Source organism: Emydura macquarii, unplaced genomic scaffold (assembly GCF_026122565.2).
Source record: "Emydura macquarii macquarii isolate MOO-44397 ecotype Brisbane River unplaced genomic scaffold, CSIRO-AGI_Emac_v2 contig_369, whole genome shotgun sequence".
NCBI lineage: Eukaryota > Metazoa > Chordata > Testudines > Chelidae > Emydura > Emydura macquarii.
In genome coordinates, this window is record NW_027130506.1 from 3,614,286 (window position 1) to 3,637,510 (window position 23,225).

General features: G+C 40.5%; 1 protein-coding gene across 5 annotated transcripts in view; it reads left to right on the forward strand.

Annotated features, from left to right (window-relative positions):
• COL14A1 (collagen type XIV alpha 1 chain) overlaps positions 1-23,225 on the forward strand; it is a 171,992-nt gene that overhangs the window by 110,484 nt on the left and 38,283 nt on the right. For 4 of the 5 annotated variants that reach the window (XM_067530837.1, XM_067530848.1, XM_067530857.1 and 1 more), the window contains 7 exons: positions 33-191; positions 7,147-7,224; positions 7,606-7,692; positions 15,112-15,165; positions 15,594-15,689; positions 18,933-18,986; positions 20,253-20,306. In XM_067530837.1, coding sequence (XP_067386938.1) covers positions 33-191; positions 7,147-7,224; positions 7,606-7,692; positions 15,112-15,165; positions 15,594-15,689; positions 18,933-18,986; positions 20,253-20,306 — 582 coding nt within the window. Of the gene's footprint in view, positions 1-32; positions 192-7,146; positions 7,225-7,605; positions 7,693-9,315; positions 9,368-15,111; positions 15,166-15,593; positions 15,690-18,932; positions 18,987-20,252; positions 20,307-23,225 lie in introns of those variants that run through there. The other variant, XM_067530864.1, reaches the window with a different exon arrangement.

Consider the following 23,225-nt stretch of genomic DNA (forward strand, 5'->3'; position numbering starts at 1 on the left):
CTGTGTATTTAAATATCTTTATTTTTGCCTAGTTGCATGTTGTTATCAGCAAGACTGTGGCCAAAATTATTATTGACTGCAAGCAAGTGGGTGAGAAGACAATTAATGCAGCAGGGAATATTACTTCTGATGGGATAGAAGTACTGGGAAGAATGGTCAGATCCAGAGGACAAAGGGACAACTCTGCACCAGTAAGTGAAATAAAAGCAATTCTTTAAACCATAATAAAATTCTTAAGGTTTGGTGTTCAATATCCACAATTTTTGATTTTAGCAAAAACAGGGTGAGCTCAGCTATGGTACAACAGTTACAATGTTATAGAAATTCTGTGGAAAACCTGTTTACAAGCCTCAGTTTAGGCAAAATCCTTTTTGATTATTGTAGCTAAATGATCTCCACAACTAGGATTTCGCTCACACACTCTTAGAACTGAGTCCCGCAGTTCAAGGCACTGTACAGGAAGGGATGGTCACTGCCCCAAATAGCCCTCATTACATAGTTAACAATATGCATAGCTTGTTGGTCCTAAATCATTTAAACATGTTTTTCTGTGATTATTCTAAAATTCCCTGTGTGTATAATCCCCTCTGACCCTTTAACAGTTGCCAGTCCCTAGGCTTGCTTCCCATTGATTTTACACAGGCTGTCTCCATGGGTACCTCTCCCAGCATTCCTAGCTGCTTTAAAAAATATTAAACATTCAAATATTTAAAAATGATCTTCCAGAGTCTGAAGAAGTAGATTGGGTTCTTCCCTCCTCTCACTTCCTCCTCCCTTTATGGTGCCTGCCCAACACAGAGCTGAGTGGCTACCAGAGCTATGGCACTCTCCCACTGTCTCTGCTGCTGTTCAGGGGGAAGGGATGGGTCCCTGCTCATGTCAGATGCAAGAGTACAGACGTTCTTTTGCTCCATTATGGAGAATGTTCTCTGATGCCATGCAGTCTAGGACTGTGAAGGTGCTCCTGGATATTACGCATTACAAGACTCTTTGCTCAGGGACCTTTCTTTCCCACAACCAGTAATCAAACTCTTCATGCCACAAAACAGCTCACAGAGTCCAGAAACCCTAGTAAAGATTCCAACACAGCCACTTGCACTTTGGAGTTATCAGAACCCAAGTTTGGGAAGGTGTAATTGGGCTCCGCAGAATCTCAGGGTGGGGTAGTTCTTCCCATTGGAGGTGTTACTGCTCCTTCTCTCAGCCCATGCGGCTGGTCAGAAGGGGGTCCATTTGGGGCTTTGTGCTCTGAGGCGGAGGGGGTGGGTAGCTCCACTCCATGCTGACATAAAATTGTGACATTCACAAATCAGACACAAGTACAGAATCAAAATTTCCTTCTACTAAGAACAGAACAAGTTCAAGTAGGCATTTTAATCCAAAGGCAGGCAAGTCTGACTTTTAGTTAGCGTCTCAGTTCTGGACCTGATCCTCAGCTGGTGTGAATCAGCATAGCTGTCGTGGTGCCAATGGGACTCCTCTGATTTACATTGGCTGAAGATCTCCCCAGCATCAAAGACATCATCTGCCGTCATCAGTCCCTACTATTTGGACACGTGGCTCACATGGACAGCTCCGTCCCAGCCCACAGAGTGATTAAATGCGCCCTGAATGTACGGTCTGGTCACCAGCCACCCCTAAACTGGAAGAGACTACCCAGTGGCCCACGGCTAACCTGGTTGCAACAAATCGGCAATGGCTCATCTGCTAACGTCAGATGTGAATGGAACGAAGCCGTTGGTAGAGCCATAGGGGACTGTCGCAAAAGACCCCTGCTGTCTAGGCAAACTGATGATGATGAATGATGAAGATCTGTCCCTCTGAGTCTGGGTCTCACTAGGGTTTTGCTCCATGCCAACCTTAACATATATGCAGAGTACTTGGATGTCTTCAATTAATACTTATTGATAATAACACTTGTTCATTAAGGGTAACAGTAGGGAGCCCAGAAGCTGAATGTTCTTGGTTGTTAGGTTCTTATCACAATTTAAATTAAGCAGATGTTTATGTATATTTTTAATCTGCTTCTCTCCTTTGCAAATTAATTGTTTTACTGACCTGGTGAAAAAGGGGAAGGATCCATTTTTAAATAATTGATGTATGTAAGTTTTATCCTTATCTGTCCAAATCTTTTAATATGGACATTCCCTTTGGGTGAGGTTCTGGCTCTATTGAATCAATGAGTTTTACCAGCGGCTTCAACAGTGTCAAGATTTCACCATTTGTCCATTGGTCCATTTGACCAACATGAGGAGCAAACATACCAGCATTGCTAGGATATGGATGAATAGCTACATGGGTTTCCTGTGAATGCCAGGTGTATGGATACTTGCCTGTTTCCAGTGTTGTGTTACCATTTGTGCAAATCTATGGGATTTGGTTACCAAAAGTTTTTGATAAATGAACCCTATTGTTTGGTTGCAGTAATTAGAAGTGACCCAGCCTGTTAGATTTGCCTAAAGGTTTGAGTTTGGCAAACTAGAGTCTCCAAAAGAAATTCACCTCACCTCCCCTCCCCCAAAGAACCCTGATCCTTCTCAAACTCTCTCTCAGCTGCCACTGCCTTCCAACAAGTCATGGAACTCTCCCCTTCTTACCTTTGATGTCTTCTTTTCAGGAATGGTACCATGGCTTTTCAGGGTAGGTTTCGTTGTTGGAGGGGAAAGTTTGTGGCACGGAGAGGTATATCAATTTATCAGCTGTGTAGTCAGCTCAGCACATTCTCTTTGAACTGTCTTGACCTTGAACCCCAAGACTTGGTTTGAATGGGACTGAGGTTCACATTTAAAATGTATCACTTCTGATTGTAATTTAAAACTCCGTTCAGTCAAAATATATTTATGTGAAGAATATATTCTGTGGAAAAAACCCCAGAGTCCTTAGGCCTCAGATTATGATGACTGAATAGCCCACCTCTAAAGACCATTAAACAGAGCAACCTTTGTGGCAACATTCCAATAGTAATAGACAAAGGCAAACTCAGACAAGCTTGGAATTAAAGAGGTCTTTGTAAGGGAAAATGGAAAGAAATGATGGCTTTTGTTGGAATCTAGAAATCTATAAAAGATAAGTCATTTAACAAGCTACCCACTCACTGAAAAATGTAGTTGTGTTCAAATGGACAACATGGCAACTTACGTAAGGCTGTGATCATGCAGCTCAAGACATAACTCCTTTTCTTAGTAATACTATCTAATTGGTTCCTAGTGTGTGTGTGTGTGTGTGTGTGTTTATATATGTATATATGCCCTTATAGACAACAGCAAGAAAATGTCCAATCACCAGTCTTTAAAGGTCCAGGTCTGACCCTCTTATTCATGCTGAGTAGCAGTTAAATGAGCAGTCCCATTATGAGAGGAATGTTGGTCTTGTGGTTAAAGGCATTGGACTGGGACTCAGAAAACTGTGGCTTTGGGCAATCACTTAGATCTAGATCAAAAGTATTTAGATACCTCACTCCCATTTCAGTTTAAATCAATGGGAGTTAGGCACCTCAATACATGTGAAGATCTGAGCCATAGTCTTGCTCTGCCTCAGTTCCTCATTGTAAAATGGGGATAATAATACTTCCCCACCTCAGGAGGGTATTGTGAGAACCTCATAAATGTTTCTATGGCAATGGATGCTATGTAAGTGCCTAGTAATATTGAAGCCACTTCTTATGTGAAGGAACTAGGTTTTATGAATGTAAACATAGGGTAGGATTTTAAAAGGTGACTAACTGATTTAGGAGCATAAGTTCCATTGATAGTTGATGGTACTTATGTTCCTAAGTCACTTAAACACTTTTGAAAATTCCACCCATAATGAATTAATAATTCCTAATTCCTAATAAATCCATAATTAATAATGAATTGTTTTCCTTTGCCAATAAGAGGAAAATGGTGGCACTAATTTAACAGAGTCCATTCCAGCATCAGGAGGGCTAAGCTAAACCTGGCAGTTTTTGAGCCAAGTCCTAAAAAATACCAAATTGTTAAACACTCTGGAACTCTGACCATTAAAATAAGCAATGTCAGTATTACTGAAGTAGAGCCAAGATTAATTTACTGTATATGTTACAGATACAGTAACTACTGTAGTAATACTTTGTGCATGAGCAATAAGAATGTCTGGTTAGGGCTGTGGTTAGGTCCATTTTGCAAAAGATTTTGAGATTTCAGAATTTGGTTTCATTCCAAATTGGAACAAAAACTGAAAGTTTTGAAATTCCCCACAAAGGAAATTCCAAAACATTTTAGTTTTGGGTTGATCAAAACATTTCTGTTTCAGCAAAACCTAAATGTTTTGTTCTAATTTCATCTTTTAAAATATATTATATAATATACAATATAATACAATATTAAAAAAATTCAAAACAAAAAGTCAAAACTTTCATTCCGAAAATATCAGAAAACATCTTGTCAGTCCTTTCTTCCTGTTTTTTCATTAAATAAAATTCCAGTGAAATTGACCCAATTTTTCAAAGCATTTTGATAGAACTGTGTATTTCTATAGAATATGGTTCTATTGAAGGTTCTGTGACCAGCTGTTAGCCTAGTATATTGGAGTTTAGTTCTCTGTAGGTCATATAATTGAGCTCTCCAGTGGGACTGAATGAACTGGCCTCCAGTGGGACTGAATGAACTCCAGTGGGACTGAATGAACTCATTTTGACCCTAGCCTGTTGTTTGTTTAGAGTTCATCTAACACCCTGTAACTCCTATACTCTATGTATTTTCTGTATTTATTCTTTAATTGTCAATGTGTATGAATTGTAAAAAGATAATTGCAATGGGACTATCTGATCTGAAACAAGTTTAGGCTGCAATCCTGCACTGAGATCAGCTCAAGCAGACCCTTTCGTCTGCATGGTTCTGCTTGCAGGATCGGAGCTTTAGGAAGCTAAAATGCTATGAATGCAGAGAGCTATGAATAAATGTTTAACAGCAAAGAAAGCTTTGTTTAGTAATTTAGCTTGAATCAGAAGAATCAACCCACATACATAACATTTTAAAATCAGAATACTGACTCATTCAGTATTTACGTTAACATAATAAAGCAATTCAGGGAACTGTTTCTATTTGCTTCTTATTTTACAAGAAAATATTTTATCGCTGTGGATCTATGGATTGCTTAATCTGGAGAAAATGAAAGTGTGTGAATGCGTATGTAGAGGAGTATGTTTAATATACTCAGACTTCATTTTACTACCTATAGGTATGATTCAGTTTTAAGTATTTCTTTCCATTCACCAAGAAAACATTGTTTGACTCCATCCATACTGGCACTAAAACAATGTCAGTGGAACCTTCCAAAAATGTGTCTGATAGAAATTAGCATGGTAGCCGTAGCATGGCGTTTTTTGCTACATATAACAGGATTTCAATTTCAAAACTTAAGTCCCAGTCCAGCAAATGCTTAAACACACATTTAATTTTACTGAGGTGAGTATTTTTGTTGAAGTCCTTGGGGCTATTCATGCAAATGTCTGCTAAGAGCCATGCAACCCATGTGAGATCAGTAGGGCCAATTAGATGCTCCAAGTCACCCCCATGGGCAAATGCCCACAGAACAGGGTCCTTGGGAAGTAGTGAAAGGATTAGTCTATTTTTCGACCATTGTATCTAGACAAGGATTGCAATTTTTATGGAAAATGTTACTTGTCAGTCTTTAAGTTGATTCATTACTGATGACGCAGTGTGACGTTTCTGTGCCATCAGGACCCTTTCTGTTTTCCATTAATGTTTGATCACACAAGGAAAGGAAAAAAAAAAAAAAAAAAAAAAAAAAAGAACAGAATTTGTTGGTGAGAAGAAATAGAATAATCTTCAGGGGGATAATCCTTCTGAGATCTGTCTTTGCATTTAATAATCCTTCTGAGATCTGTCTTTGCATTTAAGGGAGGGTTTTCATTCAGTTTCTACAGTTTTTTTACTTTCCATGGTATATTTTTCTGGTATCTTTGTCATTGTACACAGTCCATGAGATATGTACTGAGTCAGCATTTTCTGTACCTTAGTAAGAAGAGTCACCATGGCAAACTCCTGCATTTAGGCTATATCACGGTGTACAAGCCCATTTAAGATTGCCCCTTCCCATCTTAGCTTGAGGGGTGGGATGTTTGATTGGACTGGCAGGGGAATGGCCACTCTCTGGGGTCCAGGTTGGAAGGCAGGGTGCTCTCTGTTACCAGGTTCCTCTTCCTTTTTCCTGTTTCCCTACCCATAACACTGTAGAGTGGGGCTTGGGCTGGGGAGAGTGGAGCCAGAGCTCCACCTCCTTTAGCCACCCATTAGCCGATTTTGGAGGGAGATGAGGAAGCCAAATGGCTCCACCAAACCCACCCCCCCCTTGTGTGTTAAGTACTTCTGGACAGACAGCAGCCATTCTTGCTTCTGAAAACAGCCTCACCCCCCTTCTCCATATAGGTGGGGTAACTCTCAGAGCTGGGTTTCCAGGTTTCCTGAAGGTTTAACCCAATCATTTTAGCAGATCATGAAGGAATTTTTCCTTTTGGGCACGTTTGGTAAGGTGTCTGGTGTTGTGTTTTGTTGTTTTTGCTTTCCTCATGGAGGAAGCCCTGGTAGCTGGGGATAATAAGGATTAAAAAGAGTTTATTTAAAAAATAAAACAAAACTGGAAGTGGTAATAAATGTCACTAATTATTGTCACAACTTGTGATGGGTGTCCCATGCAAGTAAGAGGCTTCACGGGGCTAAGTTCCAGGATAAAGCTGAGCACAGGACCTGTGAGGCAAGAGGAAGTATTTAGTTTTCACAGACTGAACTCCTCCTTGATTCTACCCTCATTTCCCCTTCACGGGGGAGGGTGGTGGGATGCAGCATAGAGCTGAATCAGGAATTCAGTGGCAGGGGTGGGAAATAACTGTTATTCCTTGGTTGTCTGGCATCATGCCATTTAAGCCCCCACTAGTCCCTATTAATAGTTAGTATTTTGGATAGGGAGGTCACCCCACTCCCCACCTTTAAATTAAAGTTGGAATGTTTGTGAGCTGCTGCTTTACATACATTTACATGTGTATGTCATCAGTCTCCTGCGTGCCCTGATCAGTGGACCTCATAATGATCCCTTTCCTTTGTGACGGCTCCTCTTTTCATTGAACTTCTAACAGACACATTGTACTTTATTCTTATTTTCAAACAGTTCCAGTTACAGATGTTTGACATTCTTTGTACCACCTCGTGGGCCAATAGAGACAAATGCTGTGAACTTCCTGCCTTGGTAAGAATTCCTTTCTAAACTGTCATTGTCCTTGTCTTTCTTACGTCAAGACCAAATACTTTTGGAATCTTCTTCATGAAATCAATGGGTGGGATTTTCAAAAGAACCTAATTGTCTTAGGAGCATGAGTCCCATTGACTCAAGTTCCTAAATCATGTAGGGGCTTTTGAATCTCCCCTTCAATATTTATTGTCTTGATCTAAAAAAAATGAGAGTCCTGTAGCACCTTAAAGACTAACAAATTTCTAACTAACAACTCTCGTTGTTTTTGCTGTATACAGACTAACACGGCAACCTGTCTGGAACTTGTCTTGATCTATAATTTCTCAGCTACTTAATCTATGTTTTGAATGCAGACTTACTATTTTGCTCTCTCCTCAGAGAGATAAGGAAAATTGCCCAGCTCTTCCTCATGCTTGTTCCTGTTCTGAATTTAGCAAAGGACCACTTGGACCTCCTGGACCACCGGTAAGGTTTTATTCATGTTTATACACAGATGTACTAGATACTCCACTCTTCAGTCTTATTTGATGGGGGAAAGAGACCTCCTGTACTGTTCTAACCATTACAGTTAAATCATAGCTGGCAGAGAGATACATATTCACTCCACTTAGCTAGTAAAGACCTCATGCAGTATGCTTTAAAAAACTAACCCTATAAGTGAACCAAAATCTTATGTTATTATCCACCCCCAAGGCAGTAAGTTGGACTGTTTTTGTTCTCTGTTTTTATAGCACCTAGCACACTGGGGTCCTGATCCATGACTAGGGCTCCTAGGCGCTAGGGTATTACTACTACTAAATAATAATAATAATAATAATAATATGTCAATTTCTTGAAACTTTGGTTTCTGTCTTTAGAGTCAAGAGACGTGCAAATGCCATTTGCTTGCCACTCTTTTAAAATCACCATAGTGTTATCTGAATGCTTTCTAGTACACATGTTTAAATATATCTTGGACTCTAGGTTTCTAAAGCACTTGATCAGTAACAATACGTGTATGAATTAAAGGCCATATTGTGCCTGGCCCTTAGAAGGATGCAGAGGATCTGAGGCAGGAAGATGAAAGAAGCCTTTCCCACCTTTCATGGCCTGCATTAGAGCCAATCACTTTTACAGTCTCTCGGCTTAGAGGAACTTAGGGCTGCTGCAGCACACAGGGTCACAAACGGGATACATGGCCCCACCCTCCTTCCACATCATCTCACAAAGCAGGCTGGATGTATTTCTAAAAGATGGTTCCACATATAGTCTGCCTTGTATTAATTAGATCAGAGAGAGATGGTGGTACAATGTCACTTGATGATAACCTGTTCTATTCATTTTCTCTGAAGCATCTGGCATTGGCCACTGTCAGAAGAAGGATACTGGGCCAGATGGACCATTGGCCTAACCCAGTATGGTCATTCTTCTGTCTCCCTAAACTCTTCAGCGCCCCTTACTTAGGCCAGTGGTAAATGCTTCAATATGTCCTCAGCTGACTTATTTTTAGCAGTTTAAAAATTGTAATTCTTGTTTGCAATGATGTGTTTGTTTGTTTTTTAACCAATGTCCCTAAATTAACAATTTTACACAACAGTTGGGTGTGGTTTTTCTTTTAAACCTGCAGTGTAAACCTGCAGTATAATTAGCTTCTTAGGGCTCTCACTAAGTTTACACAGAGATTTTCATGTAAATTGCTTAAGAATACCTGAGGTTTTGGTCTTCATGAAAACATTTATGTGAACAGAGAGAGATATAGATGGTATGTAATCAAGTAATAAAGGGACAGAGAGAAAGGAGAAGGGAGAAAGAGCTGTTATGATTAAGCAAAGAATGTTGACTAATGAAGGAAAATCATGTTCTGAAAAGCCTTGAGTGCACAAATCAGACTAGACGCTACACGGACCTAACTTGCACTTTAGACACACACACAGCAGATCCAAGCAGACATTTATCCTGGCAGCATCTTGAGGGTTAATCCTTTTACAAGAATGAACTGTTCTTGAACATGTTTTCCGTGTCTGGGCAGCTAGAGTTCATAGCAGGTGGATACAGGAATCCAGTCAAAATTCTCACTATTTTAAGGACAATATGATTTTTATCCTTTAGTCCTTCAGTGGTGTCAGTGGGAGTCATGTGTGAAAGGACTGCAGGACTAGCCCCTAAGGGCTGTAATTATCCGACACTACTGCAGGATTTTTCAAGAAACACCTTTCACCTGATGGGATTTTTGCATTCAAGTGGAATCAATTCCAGCTATATTCTAGGATCAAATTAATCCCTGCTGTGACTCTATGGTTGAATATCGTCCCTGAACTTTAAGAAACATGCTTGTATTCAACTGTGGTAGGCATTTTTCTTCCTTTCTTATTTTTTTACTTATACAAAATGTGCCTATTATGGTGACTAATGAATCAAAATTGTAGTGCTACGTGTATTTTTAGAGTGTACCAGGCTGATAACACAGTACAGGATAAATCCAGGTTAAATTGTTTCCTTTCAATAATCCAGTTCTTTAGAATAACTCTGATGTTTAGTGGTTTATCTAAAGTAATCCATTTTAATTTACTTTATTTTATTGTCATTAATTTAGTCATTTCTTTTGTATTCTTTATCATTTTCTTTCCTCTATGTCTCATGTATAACATTTTAAGTTGCTTATGACATTGGTATCTACGTTTTTAATGAACCAGTGACCCAGTCATTTTGCATCTTGTGAATGAAATAATTTTTAGTTTGCCATTTAAAAAAGTAAGTCTGTGAGTCCCCTCAGTTATCACAGTGGCATCAAGAGAGGAAAATTTGGAGGCAGAAGCTCCATTAGAACCATCAGTAAGAGCAGACTTTTGCTGACATTCTCTTACAGTAGACTAGGAAAACATCCTGATCTGTACCTTTGAGCTGTATGCTGTTGAAATTTGCTTTGTATTGGTTGGTGAACTAGAAAATAGTCCATGTTAAGCCTCACTATTTGCCTTATATACTCAAAAGGAAAGGCCCTTGCCTTTGCTGAAATCTCTCAAGCATGTTGTTTGCCAAGCCCTCTCCAAATAGCTGTGCATGGATAGATATTTCAGAAATTCTGTTTCAGTGAAGGCATGTAATGAATACACTTGTCTTGCTTTCTCTTCTCTAGCAGAGAAAATGCATGAAAATAAAGAGATGGATAAGTAATTTTGAGTAGACATTATGACATGTCCCAGTCCTCCAGTTGCCTCATGTGCAAAAATCAGTGAGAGGTTTGGATATGGAAGACTTGCAAAATCAGGCCCCAATTGGTAGTTCTCAATCCAACTTCAAGTTTGTAAGTGAAGACAGTGTTATGAGGAAGAAGGAATTGCAGCCTTCCAGGTATGAAGGAAAGTCCTAAACCAAGTCATCAGGAGTCTTGTGCTCTGGAGCAGGGCCATCTGGTACTTAGAAGCACCAGATCAAGACTTCAAAAGGGAAAACTGCAGAACATTCTGGTAATGGGACTGCTTCCAAAATCCTAGTTGCTATTGCCAGATCTAGCATCCTCTACTTCAATGACCCGAGTTATGAAAACCTCTCTGCTCCAGACCCCAAGTCCAGCATCAGAACTTTAGCCTATCCTGATTTTGTTATGATACCCATCCTCAGCCACAAGTAGGGGTCAAACCCTACTGTCTCTGTTACCATCAACAAGTAGAGGCAGGTCACTACTGTCTCCTCTGATACTGAGGACTCCTTCTCTGCATCTGTGATCAGATTCCTCAGAGTCAGAAGAAGACTACAACGAACACCTAGTCCCAGCCTCTGCCTTGAGGCACTGCTTGAGGGGGGGTGGAACCTGGACAGAACATCAAGAGTCTCCAGGGTTTCTTACTACTCCTGAATATCACCCCTATACTCATTGGTACCTTGCCTGCTGAGGCCCAGTACTAAAGGGTTATGAGATCTGGCTATGGCAATACTGGGCCCCAGAAGACCCATGGGATTACCACCCAGTATAACCACCTTGTTGCACAAGGGACCCAAACGTATCTAGGGTTCCCAAGGTAGAAAAGGAGCTTCCTCAGCCTTCTCAGGAACCACAACTTCTGCAGCATGAGAAAGAATAACAACAGAAGCAGGAGAGTCTATATCTGAGACATTGTCCTCTTCTTCATCAGACAAGATTCCAGCTTCCACACCATGCCTGAAGGCCTTCCAAGACTTACTTAAGAGAGTGGCAGAGTCATTTCAGTTTCCTCTGGAAGAGGTCCAGGAAGGACCACACAAACTGTTGGACATTTTGCATAGCTCAGACCCACGTTGAATAGTGCTTCCTATTAATGAGATCATCCTTGAGTCCACCAGGGCTCACTGGCAGACACCCGCCACAGTCCCACCAGTATCCAAGCAGGCTGAGAAGAGATATGTTGTACCTGTAAAAAGGTTGAACTGTTTATTTTTTTCACCCACCTCCCAACTTGTTGGTACCAGCAGCCACCAAGCATTACTGAAAAGACAACCCAGGTCTATGCTGCATGAGAAAGACACGAAGAGGCTTGACCTCTTTGGCAGGAGGGTGTATTCCTCGACCTCCCTGCAGTTGCAAGTCGCAAACTACCAAGCTTTGATGGCCAAATATGATTTTACCATCTATGACAAGCTGGCTAGCTTCAGGATGTTAGAGACCAGTTCCAGACCCTGACTGATGAAGGGAAAGCTTGTAATGAGATTGGCACTTCAGACTGCCCTAGATGTGTCAGACAAGATATCAAGATCAATGGCTACAACAGTTGTCCGCGCTCTCCTCCTTGGGAATCCTGAAGGAGGTTCAAATGATGGTGGAGAACCTTCTGTTTCAGTGTGATGCTCTATTCAGTGCAGAGACGGATGAGCCCCTACACTTGTTGAACGATTCCCAAGCCACATTGAAATGGTTGAATATTTACACGTGTGCAATAAAAAGAAAACCCAGTAACTTAGACTGAGAATCTCCTGTGCCTAGTGGCACATGAGGCAAATCCATTTTTCCCACTGCTGTCTATCCAGAGCAAGATGTTTGACTCTATCGTAAGATGACTCCATGATAGCAACATCCTTTTTGATTGTCCTGCAACTGGTCATTCTTTGTCCTCCACATCTTTTTTTTTCTCTCCCAGTGGAATCCAAACTAAGATGTAACTTTTTCTTTGACCATGGGGTAGCCTGATGATGTGTCTAAGCCACCTTAGTTGTCTGTCTAATTATTGAGTTTGTAATCTTCTGACCCAGGTGGCACAGCGCATCCACATTGGTTACACAATCTCTCCAATGAATTCTAAAGATTCTTCTTAAACAGCATTGGTTGGAATGCATTCAGCCTGCTGTTGTGTACTTCCACCATCTGCCATGTTTCTGAGATGTACAATAGCATTTTCTTGTGCAGATATATCTTCTTACTCTTCTGGATGTTTGACAAATGGGAAAATGATTCACTAGCTTTACCAATTCTTGCTTTCACTTCTGTAGTGAGCTGGCCATTAGCAGATATTGTACTTCGAAGATAGATAAAATCATCGTCTCTTTTGTACTCTTCTCCATCAATCACACATCTGCCAATGTTGACAGCATTCTCTCCTATGTCCATGGTCTTGGTCTTCAGTGTACTGATACGAAGTCCCACTTTAGCAGTTTCTGCTTTTGTGCTCATAAAGTCTTTTCATTCTGTCCAAGTTGGTATCCAGTATGACTATATCATCTGCAAAATTTAAGTTTTGGATCTTATCTGTTGCTCCTTAGCAGCAGCTGTCACTCTTCTCATCACAAAGTTTTGATGTGTCTTCATTTGGTGAGACTTCTGTGTTCTGATGACCCTTAGGGCTATGCTGTTGGGAGCATAACTCCTGGTAGGGTCACAAGTTATTAGAGAAATGAAAATCTTTGGCCTAAGTATACTTGGACTGAGTGAAATGAGGTGTAGTGGGTGAGGCAAATTATCATTAGAAGATGTGATTGTTTTATATTCTGGAAGAGAGGATGACAAACTCCAGGAAGATATACGCTTGTTAGGAAGTTGCTAAATCGCTGAAGGAATGGGACCCTGTAAACTCAAGAATATTGACTGCTCTGCTTGCTTGTGTCCTAAAGATTGGAGAAGAGGTGTAATCTGCAAATTTCCTAAAAAGGGGGACCAGTTTATTTGCAAAAACCGGAGAGGGGTGACACTCATATCTTTACCTGGAAAAGTGTTTTGCAGTATTATTTTGAATAGGATGAAAACTGCTGTTGATAAAGTACTCAGCGTTTTAATTCATTAGGTTGTGTTCAGACCAGATTTTCACCTTGAGAAGACTTATTGAGAAAGGCTTAGATACTATCCACCTAGAAGTCCTCTGGAAGATCTTTAGATGCTATGGAATTTCAGCAGAGATTGTTAATTTGATAAAAACTTTGTATAATGAGTCCGCATGCTGCTTCAGGACAAAGAGCGGAAACACGGAAAGGTTAAAGACTGTTACTGGTGTAAGGCAAGGTTGCATACTATCCCCATAAGCCACTGTTCAGATGATGAGCCTGAACTACCTTTTATCACCAGCAACAGTATGAACCACCATGCAAGCATCAGAGGGCATGCAGTAAGGATGCCCATGGTCAACTGTCTTCCATCTTTCAATGACAACCACCCTTGAGACTAGTGTTTTGACAGGACCTTTGAGAGCTGTGCACTGTGTCTCCAGATCTGCCCAAGCCCTTTGGTCTTTCCCCTCCCTGTGGAGGCCAACTTTCTCACTATCTGCCTGCTTGGGCAGAAATCACAACTGACAGTTGAGTACTGGAGGTTGTTTCCTCAGGGTGCACCATCCTGTTCTCTTCCCTTCCCAACCGTTTTTCCCATCCTCCTTTGGGGACCTCTCCCATGAGAGCATCCTCTTGCAGGAGATAGAGTCACTCCTTGAACTGGAGGCAGAAGAACTGGTACCTCTACCTCAAGGGGAAATGGGTTCTACTTTTTTGTCCCCAGGAAGATGGGGGATGGAGACCCATTCTGGACTTCAGGGAACTGAACAAGTTCATCTGCTGCCTAAAGTTCAGAATGGTAACTCTGTAGTCCAATATCTCATTACTAGAGTCAGACAACTGATTCATGGTCCTCGATCTCAAAGTGGCCTGCTTTCATATAGACGTTCATCTGGCACACAGGAGATTCCTGAGATTTTTTGGCTGGTCAACTGCACTATCAATACAGAGCTGTTCCCCTTGGGCTCTCGATGGCACCAAGAGTATTTGCCAACATACTGTCAGTGGTAGCTGCTGACTTTGTCGGTAATAGGCAACCGTTTACCCTTACTTAGATGACTGCTTTCTGAAGGGAGGAAATACTGGAGGCAAGCACAATGCTTCTGCTTCTGTTCACGAGCTTAGGCCTCCAGGTGAACCCAGAGAAGCCCACCTGGAAAACCTCACAATCCATAGAATTCATTAGGGCAAGGTTTGTAACAGCCAGGGTTTATGTACCAGAGGACTGCTTCCTCTCTATCACTGGACTCATTCAGTTAATACATTTTATTCCCAGAACGTCCATATGATCATGCTTGGTGCTGTTGGACTATATGGCCATGAGAACTTACATGACTCATTGTTGTAATTACCTCTGAGAGCTTTTCCACTCAGTTTATGCAGAACACCTCACCCAGTTCTGGGAGAACACTTTATCCAGTTCTCTGGAATCCAAGAAATCAATTGAACTCCAGATTCATTACTGAGGTTTCTTTATTGGCATAGAATAAAGTTGAGTTGATGCGGAGAGGGTGAGGACAGGGCATATCACACATCCAATGTACATAATTATGAATCAGCTTGTATTCACACTTACACTTAATACTATTGGTTAATACATTGTAGCACACACTTTACCATTGGTTTACTAAATTTGTAGCCAATCCCCATAAGCTAATACTATTCATGTGCTTACAGGGTGGTCCGGGGATCAGAGGCCCAAAAGGTCATCGTGGTGATCAAGGTCCAAAGGTAATCTGCCACCACTATGCAATTATAACATGCCCCCTTTTTTTTGGCTTTTGTCGGTTTGTGTTTAAACTAGATTTTTTTTGTATGAACTTAAATCTAGAATGTCTGTCCTGTTCTTGGAGAAAGAGTGTAGCCAAATGCCATTGGTCTTTGTTGGGTAAACAGCGTGAGATCTCCTAGATTACACATCATGTTTGTTTCTGGGTGAGGGGCAGTAAAATGCATAGTGCTTCTGCTGTTAGCATATATCTGTGGCTTTTTGATGCCTAAAGGACTGTGGTCTTTGTAAATAGGAGTCTTATTGTCCTGCCAGCAGTGTTAACTCTTATTTTAGGTGCTGTTGAATCTATTGCAAACAGACACTCCCTTCATATATACAGTAGGAGTTTAATTTATGTTCTTTATGTTTTTTCCTATTGTTGTCATAGGGACCAGATGGATCTCGTGGTGAAATTGGTGCTCCAGGACCCCAAGGGCCTCCAGGACCTCAAGGGCCAAGTGGACTCTCTATTCAAGGGCTTCCAGTAAGTCCTAAATGAACAATTATGGTCTTACTTTTATCACAAGAGATTGCCACAACCAATGAATTAGGTTGTACCAAAAGGTTAGATAAAACTAGAGCTAGGACTGAACTGCAAAGTCCAGATCCTGATCTGAACTTCAGCAAAGTCTGAGGTGTCTGGATCATGGATTTGGGTTTAAACCATGCTAGGACTAGGGGCTAGCTCCAACCACAGGTGCTGGAAGTAGGGGTGCTTGGGGTGCTTCCACAACCCCTGGCTTGAAGTGGTTTCCATTTTATAAAGGGTTTACACTTTGGTTCAATGGCTCTCAGCACCCCCACCATTAAAAATTGTTCCAGCACCCCTGGCTCCAACATTCAGATAATGCATTTGTATCTGGAGTTCACTAAAGCTCAGGAGAGTTTGGACCATGGGGTTTTGGTTCAAACCCAAATCTAGATCAAAGTTTTTAAAAAATGCTGTGAGCTGGAGTGTGTGGCAGGGACACTTAAAACACAGTAATTTTTTGGGTTTTTTTGTAACTTTGATGATCTCAGTCTAATTCTTAGTGGAGAGATGTTCACATACCAAAACCACTTCCCTCACCTAAATTAATTGACACTAACTGGTATATTTGTTGGCAGCCTCATCAGAGAGGCCAGGGAGTGAATTAATAGGCGTGGAGCCTGAAATGCTATCTTAGAGCTGGTTTCTCAATTCCAGTGTTGAGACACATCAGCAGTGCAAGAAACCTACACCAATGCTCGTGCTGTCTTATAAATAGGCATAGAAGGATTAGATTTTTATCAGTAAATTCTGATTTCACTGTACACATATAAACTGATGAAAAATATTTCCATCTATAATTGAAATTTACAGTCAGGCAAAGTAAGAAAGATGATGCTGGAGAATTCATTAGACTTTGATTTAAGGATATTTACTGTGTACAGTTTGACATGTGATGTTGGCAATTTATGGTTTTTAACTTTTTGAATCTCCGCGTTGACTGTCATTAGATGATGATTGTCTGGTCTCCCTATTGTCTGACCTTCTGATCATTTCCTGCAATTGTGAACATTTAAATAGATCAAACATTTTAAAAAGCTGCTTGAAACCCATAATTTTGTGTAACTGTGAAAATTTAAATAGAAAAAAATGCTTAAAATTAAACATCAATATAATCTGTCAAAATTATTTAAAAAATGTAATTCTGCAAAGCCTACTTGGGATGGATGATGATACATAATAATGTACAATAATATATAATAATAAATGTAATGTGGATGGATATACACAGGCCTTGAGGACTATCAGCCCAGCACCTTTTCCTTGTAGAAATATCTAAATAAATGTAATAGAGTACAATATTCTTTCTACAGAATTTTTTAAGCAACCTATCAAATTCAATAGCAGTAATATAATTAAAAGATTTCAATATAAATTATTTTAACACCTTGTGATGGGCTGTACAAACCCCACACCACACTGGAAGGGAAGGGGCTAAAGAACTGCTTTGTGCCCAGATGGTCTACCCTGCTGTACCTGGAAAGCTTGCACAGGCTGGAGGAGGAGCTTAAAAGGGAAGCAGAGTAGCTCAGTAGCTTGCAGCCAGGGGAGGGGGCTGACCTACACACTCTGAGCTCCTGGGAAAGGGCACTGCAGGAGATCTTGCTGCCTGAAGCCTGCGACAAGTGCCTGAAGCAAGTGACCGTGACAAGCCAGCAAAGGAGGGATCTGTGACTCTGTGAAGGTTGGAGGTTTTAGCTTTGTTTTCAGTTCTTTGAGATCTTTACTTTCCCTGTTGGGAGGAGAGTGGACTAGTAGGAAATAGTGCAGAGAGACAGACTCACAGCAATCTGGGGTGCAGGATTTAGCTGCTTGTCACTGAGCCCTGGATCAGAACACACTGGAGAGGGTCAGCCCAGGTTCCCCCACCAGCCCCTAAGGAGGGGCTGCTATAGAAGTCTCTCCTTGGCATGGGGAATCTAGTTGAGGAAAAGCCCTGAAGATAGAAGGACTGACCGTGAGACCCCGAGCTAAGGGGAAGCCCGGGATCCCTTGCCTAATCCAGAAGGCTACCTGTTGCACTCTTTACATATACCCCGAAAGAGGCAGAGTTGAACATGTGACCTGGCCAGAGGATTGAATCAGGGACAGATTTAGGGGCAGGCAACCACCTAGGGTGCTAGGTTTGGGGGCCACCAGACTTGGGGTGCTGATTTAGTTGTTAGTGAAAAAAAGCAAAATAGAATGTTTGAAGTGAAATGTTCAAAGGTCGTCACCTACTGTAACACTATTTCATGCTTGTCCACCCGATGTTGGTGCACAGTCCAGTTTCTTCTTGTTAGTACATTTCAGTTATTCTTAAAATTAAAACATTTCTTTAAGCTTAGAGGAAACTACTTTTTCATTTGCTTATATATGGCATAAATAAATATAGATTTACAGATTCTAGCATGCAAATTTATCATTTTATATGACAGGGATAAATCATGCATGCAAATCACGCATCAAAGTTGTGAAATGGGCTACAAATGCAATAAAAATAAAGTATTAAAAAGTTTAACGAATGGGGGAGGCGAGCACCATTTGGTCTAGAACCAGCCTTGGGCTGAGTCACTGAAAGGACAGATCTTTGCAGGCTCAGAGTGGCCATAAAAGGGGGAGTACCTGAAAAGAAAAAAGCCTACCATACCCCCACCTGACCACCTGGTGGCACCTATATATCCTTGATTATTTTAACAGAGAAATAACAAGGATATATAGGTTTTAGGAATAATTTCCATTCCTTACTATGGAATTTAATAGAGAATTATATTCTGCTGTGTAATTTTATTGATTGGTTAAAAACCTTCTATAAGAGAGGATATTCTTTTTTATTAGTCCTGTCTATAGAAACCTGATTAGTTTCTGTAAAACTGTTGGTTTCATCTCCATAGGAAATTTCTCTGAGTGTCAAACAGAAGCAAATTCACTCACAGGGAAAAGAATGTGTTTCCACTTTGTAACATAAAGGTTATCGCTTTGTCAAGATAATTGGAAAGTCTTTTTTGAAACAGAGTTTTTTCTTTTATTTTCCATGTCTCTAAAGATTTAATTGATGTTTTTACAAACCAGTACTGCAAATACAATTTTAGGATATTCTTTAGTGGGAAAAATGAATCTTAGATAATTTTTTTTGCACATTGTTTTGAAAGGAACAATTTAAAATAGGAGGAATGTAGCCATTTATGTGTTTAACTATGTGTGATTATTGATCCCCAGGGAACACCAGGAGAAAAAGGAGAGAAGGGTAATCTTGGTCTCCCTGGCCAACAGGTATTCCCTGTATTATTGCTTTAATGTAGCATTTAGTAGATATATTTGAACTTGTGTTGGACAGGGCAGATATTGACGGACACTGTAGTCTAATGAAACATGCCAGGGGTTTAGAATCAGGAACCTCTGAGATCTACTCATGGTGCTGTCACTGGTTTATTGTGTGCCCATGGGCAAATCACTTATGGCCTGATTTTGAAGAGCTAGCCTCTCTTTTTGTACCCACAAATAATCTGAGGTGAAATTTTGTGAAAGCAATTGTGAGCAAGTAGTTATCTGACTACCTTATTTACAGAACTGTGGTTGGTGGATATCTACATGTCCTCATCTGAACCCGTAATATTGCAATTGCAATGAATAGCAAGCACATAAAGGGAGGCTCCTTTAATCTCCATTTAAAAATCAGGCACTTTGTAGGGTAGTTGTTTTTTTTTTACTATCTTGCAAGAAGCTGAGCACCCTCAGCTCCTGCTGAAGTCAATTTCCTTATATTCAGCCTAAATATTTCATTTCTTATTTTTATCGTATTACTTCTGATTATAATCTCTTGTACCAACCAACCAAGATAATTCCTTTCCGCCCTTGATGCTTCAAATATTTGTCAGCTGTTACCAGGTTCTCCAACTTCTAGTGCTACTAGATACTTAGCTCTCATAATCTTTCCTCCTAAATCAATCTCTCCAGCCTTCTGGATCCTTTTGTATGCCTATGGCTGCAGTAATGGTCTAGGATCAACTCCAATGCCTCTTAGCAGCCCGTTGGAGGAAAGGGAGGATTTCATCTGAATTCTGTGGAACTCTGCCAGGCATAGCTCATTTATTTGGGCTGGATGCTTGATCAAGGGTTTGCCCCTTTGCAATTACTGCACTGAGTTCAGACAATATGGTAACGCATTCCATTATAAAAGCCAAAAGAGAGAGAGAGGGAAATAGTGATTTAGTTTAAGGATCTGATTTAACCTCAATGGAGTTATACTGGCATAAAACTGGAGTGATGCAATGGTGGCATCAGTTGACATTATTTGTTTTTAAATAATGTATTAAAAGTGTGAAGGTTAATTGCATTTGCATATAAATACACCCTGTTTATTTCACTGAAACTCCACCTTAACTGAATCATAGATATGGCCCCACCATGAGTCATTCTGTTGAGTATCTGAAGCCCCATTTATCCCAGGGCTTTTGATGTCATGTCAGAAAAAGGGGGTTGCACTGTACTGTTTAGGATTGCTGCCACTCTGATCTTTTGCCCCCTTATTATGCATAGGGTGTCCCAGGAGCATCAGGATCACCAGGACGGGATGGAACTCAAGGTCAAAGGGTAAGGTGAAACCAACAGATTTCTCATTTGAAGAGTTTCCATTCTATCAGTGATGGCACTGGGACAGGAGAGACCTGGGAAGTGTAAGGAGTGCAAACGACTACATTGAAATGTGCCAGGCAGGCATGGACTTTTGGGACAAAAAGTGTTATGTTGGTATTCCTGGGGAATCCATGGGAAGTGGTTAATATAAATTATACAACCCCGGTTATGCAAAAACACAATCTTTTGTAGCTGTGCCCTGAGGAGAGTGTCATTCACTGGTGATTATGTATTCCTAGACACTGGAGATGAAAGGTCCAAGCTCTTTAAAGAAAAAGCTGAACTGTCCAGTTGGAGTCTGGTTCCTGATTTAAAAACAGATAGGAATTTATAACCACAGGGGCAAATCCCTGTTGGGTGGTATGAAAGACTGATTCCTACCAGAGCTCTATGGTGGTGTTGGGGAGTGACCTCTGGTAATCTTTTAGCATGCATGTAGGTTCTTCTATAGTTTTTTAATGTTTTCTCTGTAATGCTTTTGCCCTAAAAATAAATGCAGTTTGCATTGTGAGGACTAATTGGTAACTGATATACACTGTTATAGCCCCTGGACAAAGAAAGAGTTAACCACAGGTACTGGACCCCAATCAGACCTGCCAGAAAATCACAGTAAGGTGCAGAGGGACTGCAAGCCTAAACTCCTGGACTGAAGAGAGAAAGATACAGGTCTCTGCCTCAAGGGAGATGATGGTTGGGAACCAGAATTGTAGAAATGTAGAACTGGAAGGGACCATGTGAAATCACCAATTCCTATCTCCTGCACAGAGGCAGTGCCAAGTAAACCTAGACCATCCCTGACAAGTATTTGTCCAATCTGTTTTTTAAAAAATGATGGAGATTCCACAATCTCCCTTGGAAGCCCATTCTAGATCTTATCTAACCTTATAGTTGGAAAGGTTTTTCTAATAACTAACCTAGATCTTCTTTGCTGCAGATTAAGATTATTCTTGTCCTACATTCAGTGGGTATGGAGAACAATTAATCAGTTCTCTTTATAACAGTTCTTAACATATTTGAAGACTATTATAAAATGTCCCCTCAGTCTTCTTTTCTGAGGATTGATTATGTCCAGTTTTTTTAACTTTTCCTCATAGGTCAGATATTCTAAACCTTTTACCATTTTGTTGCTCTCCTCTGGACTCTCTCCAGTTTGTTCACATCTTTCCTTAAGTGTGGTGCCTAGAACTGGACACACTATTCCAGCTAAGGCCTCACCGGTGATGAATAGAATAGGACAATTGCCTCCCATGTCTTACATACAACACTTACTACTATGCCCCAGAATATTAGCTTTTTTTGCAACTGCATCACGTTGTTGACTCATATTCCATTTGTGATTCACTATAATCCCCAGATCCTTTTCAGCAGTCCACCAAGCCAGTTATGCCCCCCATTTTGTAGCTGTGCATTTGATTTGTCCTACCTAAATGAAGTACTTTTCACTTGTCTTTACTGAATTTTATCTTGTTGAATTCAGACCAATTCTCCAATTTGTCAAGGTTGTTTTGAATTCTAGTCCTGTCCTCCAAAGTGCTTGCAACCCCACCCAGTTTGGTGTCATCCACAAATTTTATAAACCTAAAAACCTTAAGTGGGTGCCCTCAAGAAAGACCAGGAGGGGGATCAAACCTTGAAACTGTGACAGCCACTTTCTGTGAAAGTTGATTTATAATGTCATTTATAATAACTGACATTCTGTGTATGTTCTGAAGACCAACTCTTGCAACATCTACACACAACTAGTAGACAAAATCATCAGCTAACTATTTAATTTTATTTGTCTGCAAATGATCTCCTCTTTTATGTGGTCGGAAGGGGTTGAATTTTGGGAGGAAGGAGGTCATATATTAAGGTGATGAGGTTGTATAATTGCACAGCTAGATACATTAGACAAACATTGGAACTAAACTTGAGGACTTCTGTGAGAGAAATAAAAATTAATTAAATTGTGAAGACAGGATGAAAATTTAGTGTGTTTAACTTTAAGAACAACATAGTGTTGATTGGAACATGCTTCCTACTTACTTATTGATCACCTTGCTAATATCATTGTTCTCATTCCCGTAATCTGTTCTTTCACTTCTTAGATTGTATGTTTTGCAGAGCTGGAATTGTATCTTCTTAGGTGTTTTTATAGCAATAGCAGATCTGGTACAGTTGCACTCTGTGTAAATAATGATGATAAAGATCTATTTATATAATTGTTTTAGATTTATACCTAATAGTTCTTGTGCACTGGTGCCAGTACAGTGGGGAAATCAAAATTATTATTAGCTTAATTTACAGTCAGTCCAGTGACACAGCAATCTAGTATGTAGGTGTCCATGTCACAAACACTACCATTATTACAACTGGCACTAACTAGCACCTTTGTTGGTTGTCTCAGGAGAGAAGCAAGGAACAGAATTGGGATTCCTTATTGTCCTCCAGAACAGGGTTGAGGAATGCTGGCAGGGCAATAAGGAAGCCTGTACTATTTCTGATATATTTGTTTGGGACAAATAGAGGTCTTCTGTGTCTCTTAATCTGCTTAAATTTGCTTAAATGTTTAAAAATGAAACATGGGTAAAAGGGTAGGTGAATAGGTGAATGCTGTTAAAATAAGAATGAACTAAATAATAATAGAAAGATTTAGTCAACTGTGACAGGGCCAGACCGCAGGGCTATGAAAGGGTACTGGAAGGCATGTATATTAGCCCCAGGCTCCATAAAGCCCTCTTCCCTGGGTAACCCAGCTGGGGCTAATTGAAGACAGTTGGGCCAATTAGGCCACCTGGAGCCTATCAAAGAAGCTGCCCCGGCAGTTAAAAGCCTCCATTTCAGGCAGGCCAGGTAGGCTGAAAGGGAGTTAACAGCCAGAGGAGAGGAGGCAGAGCA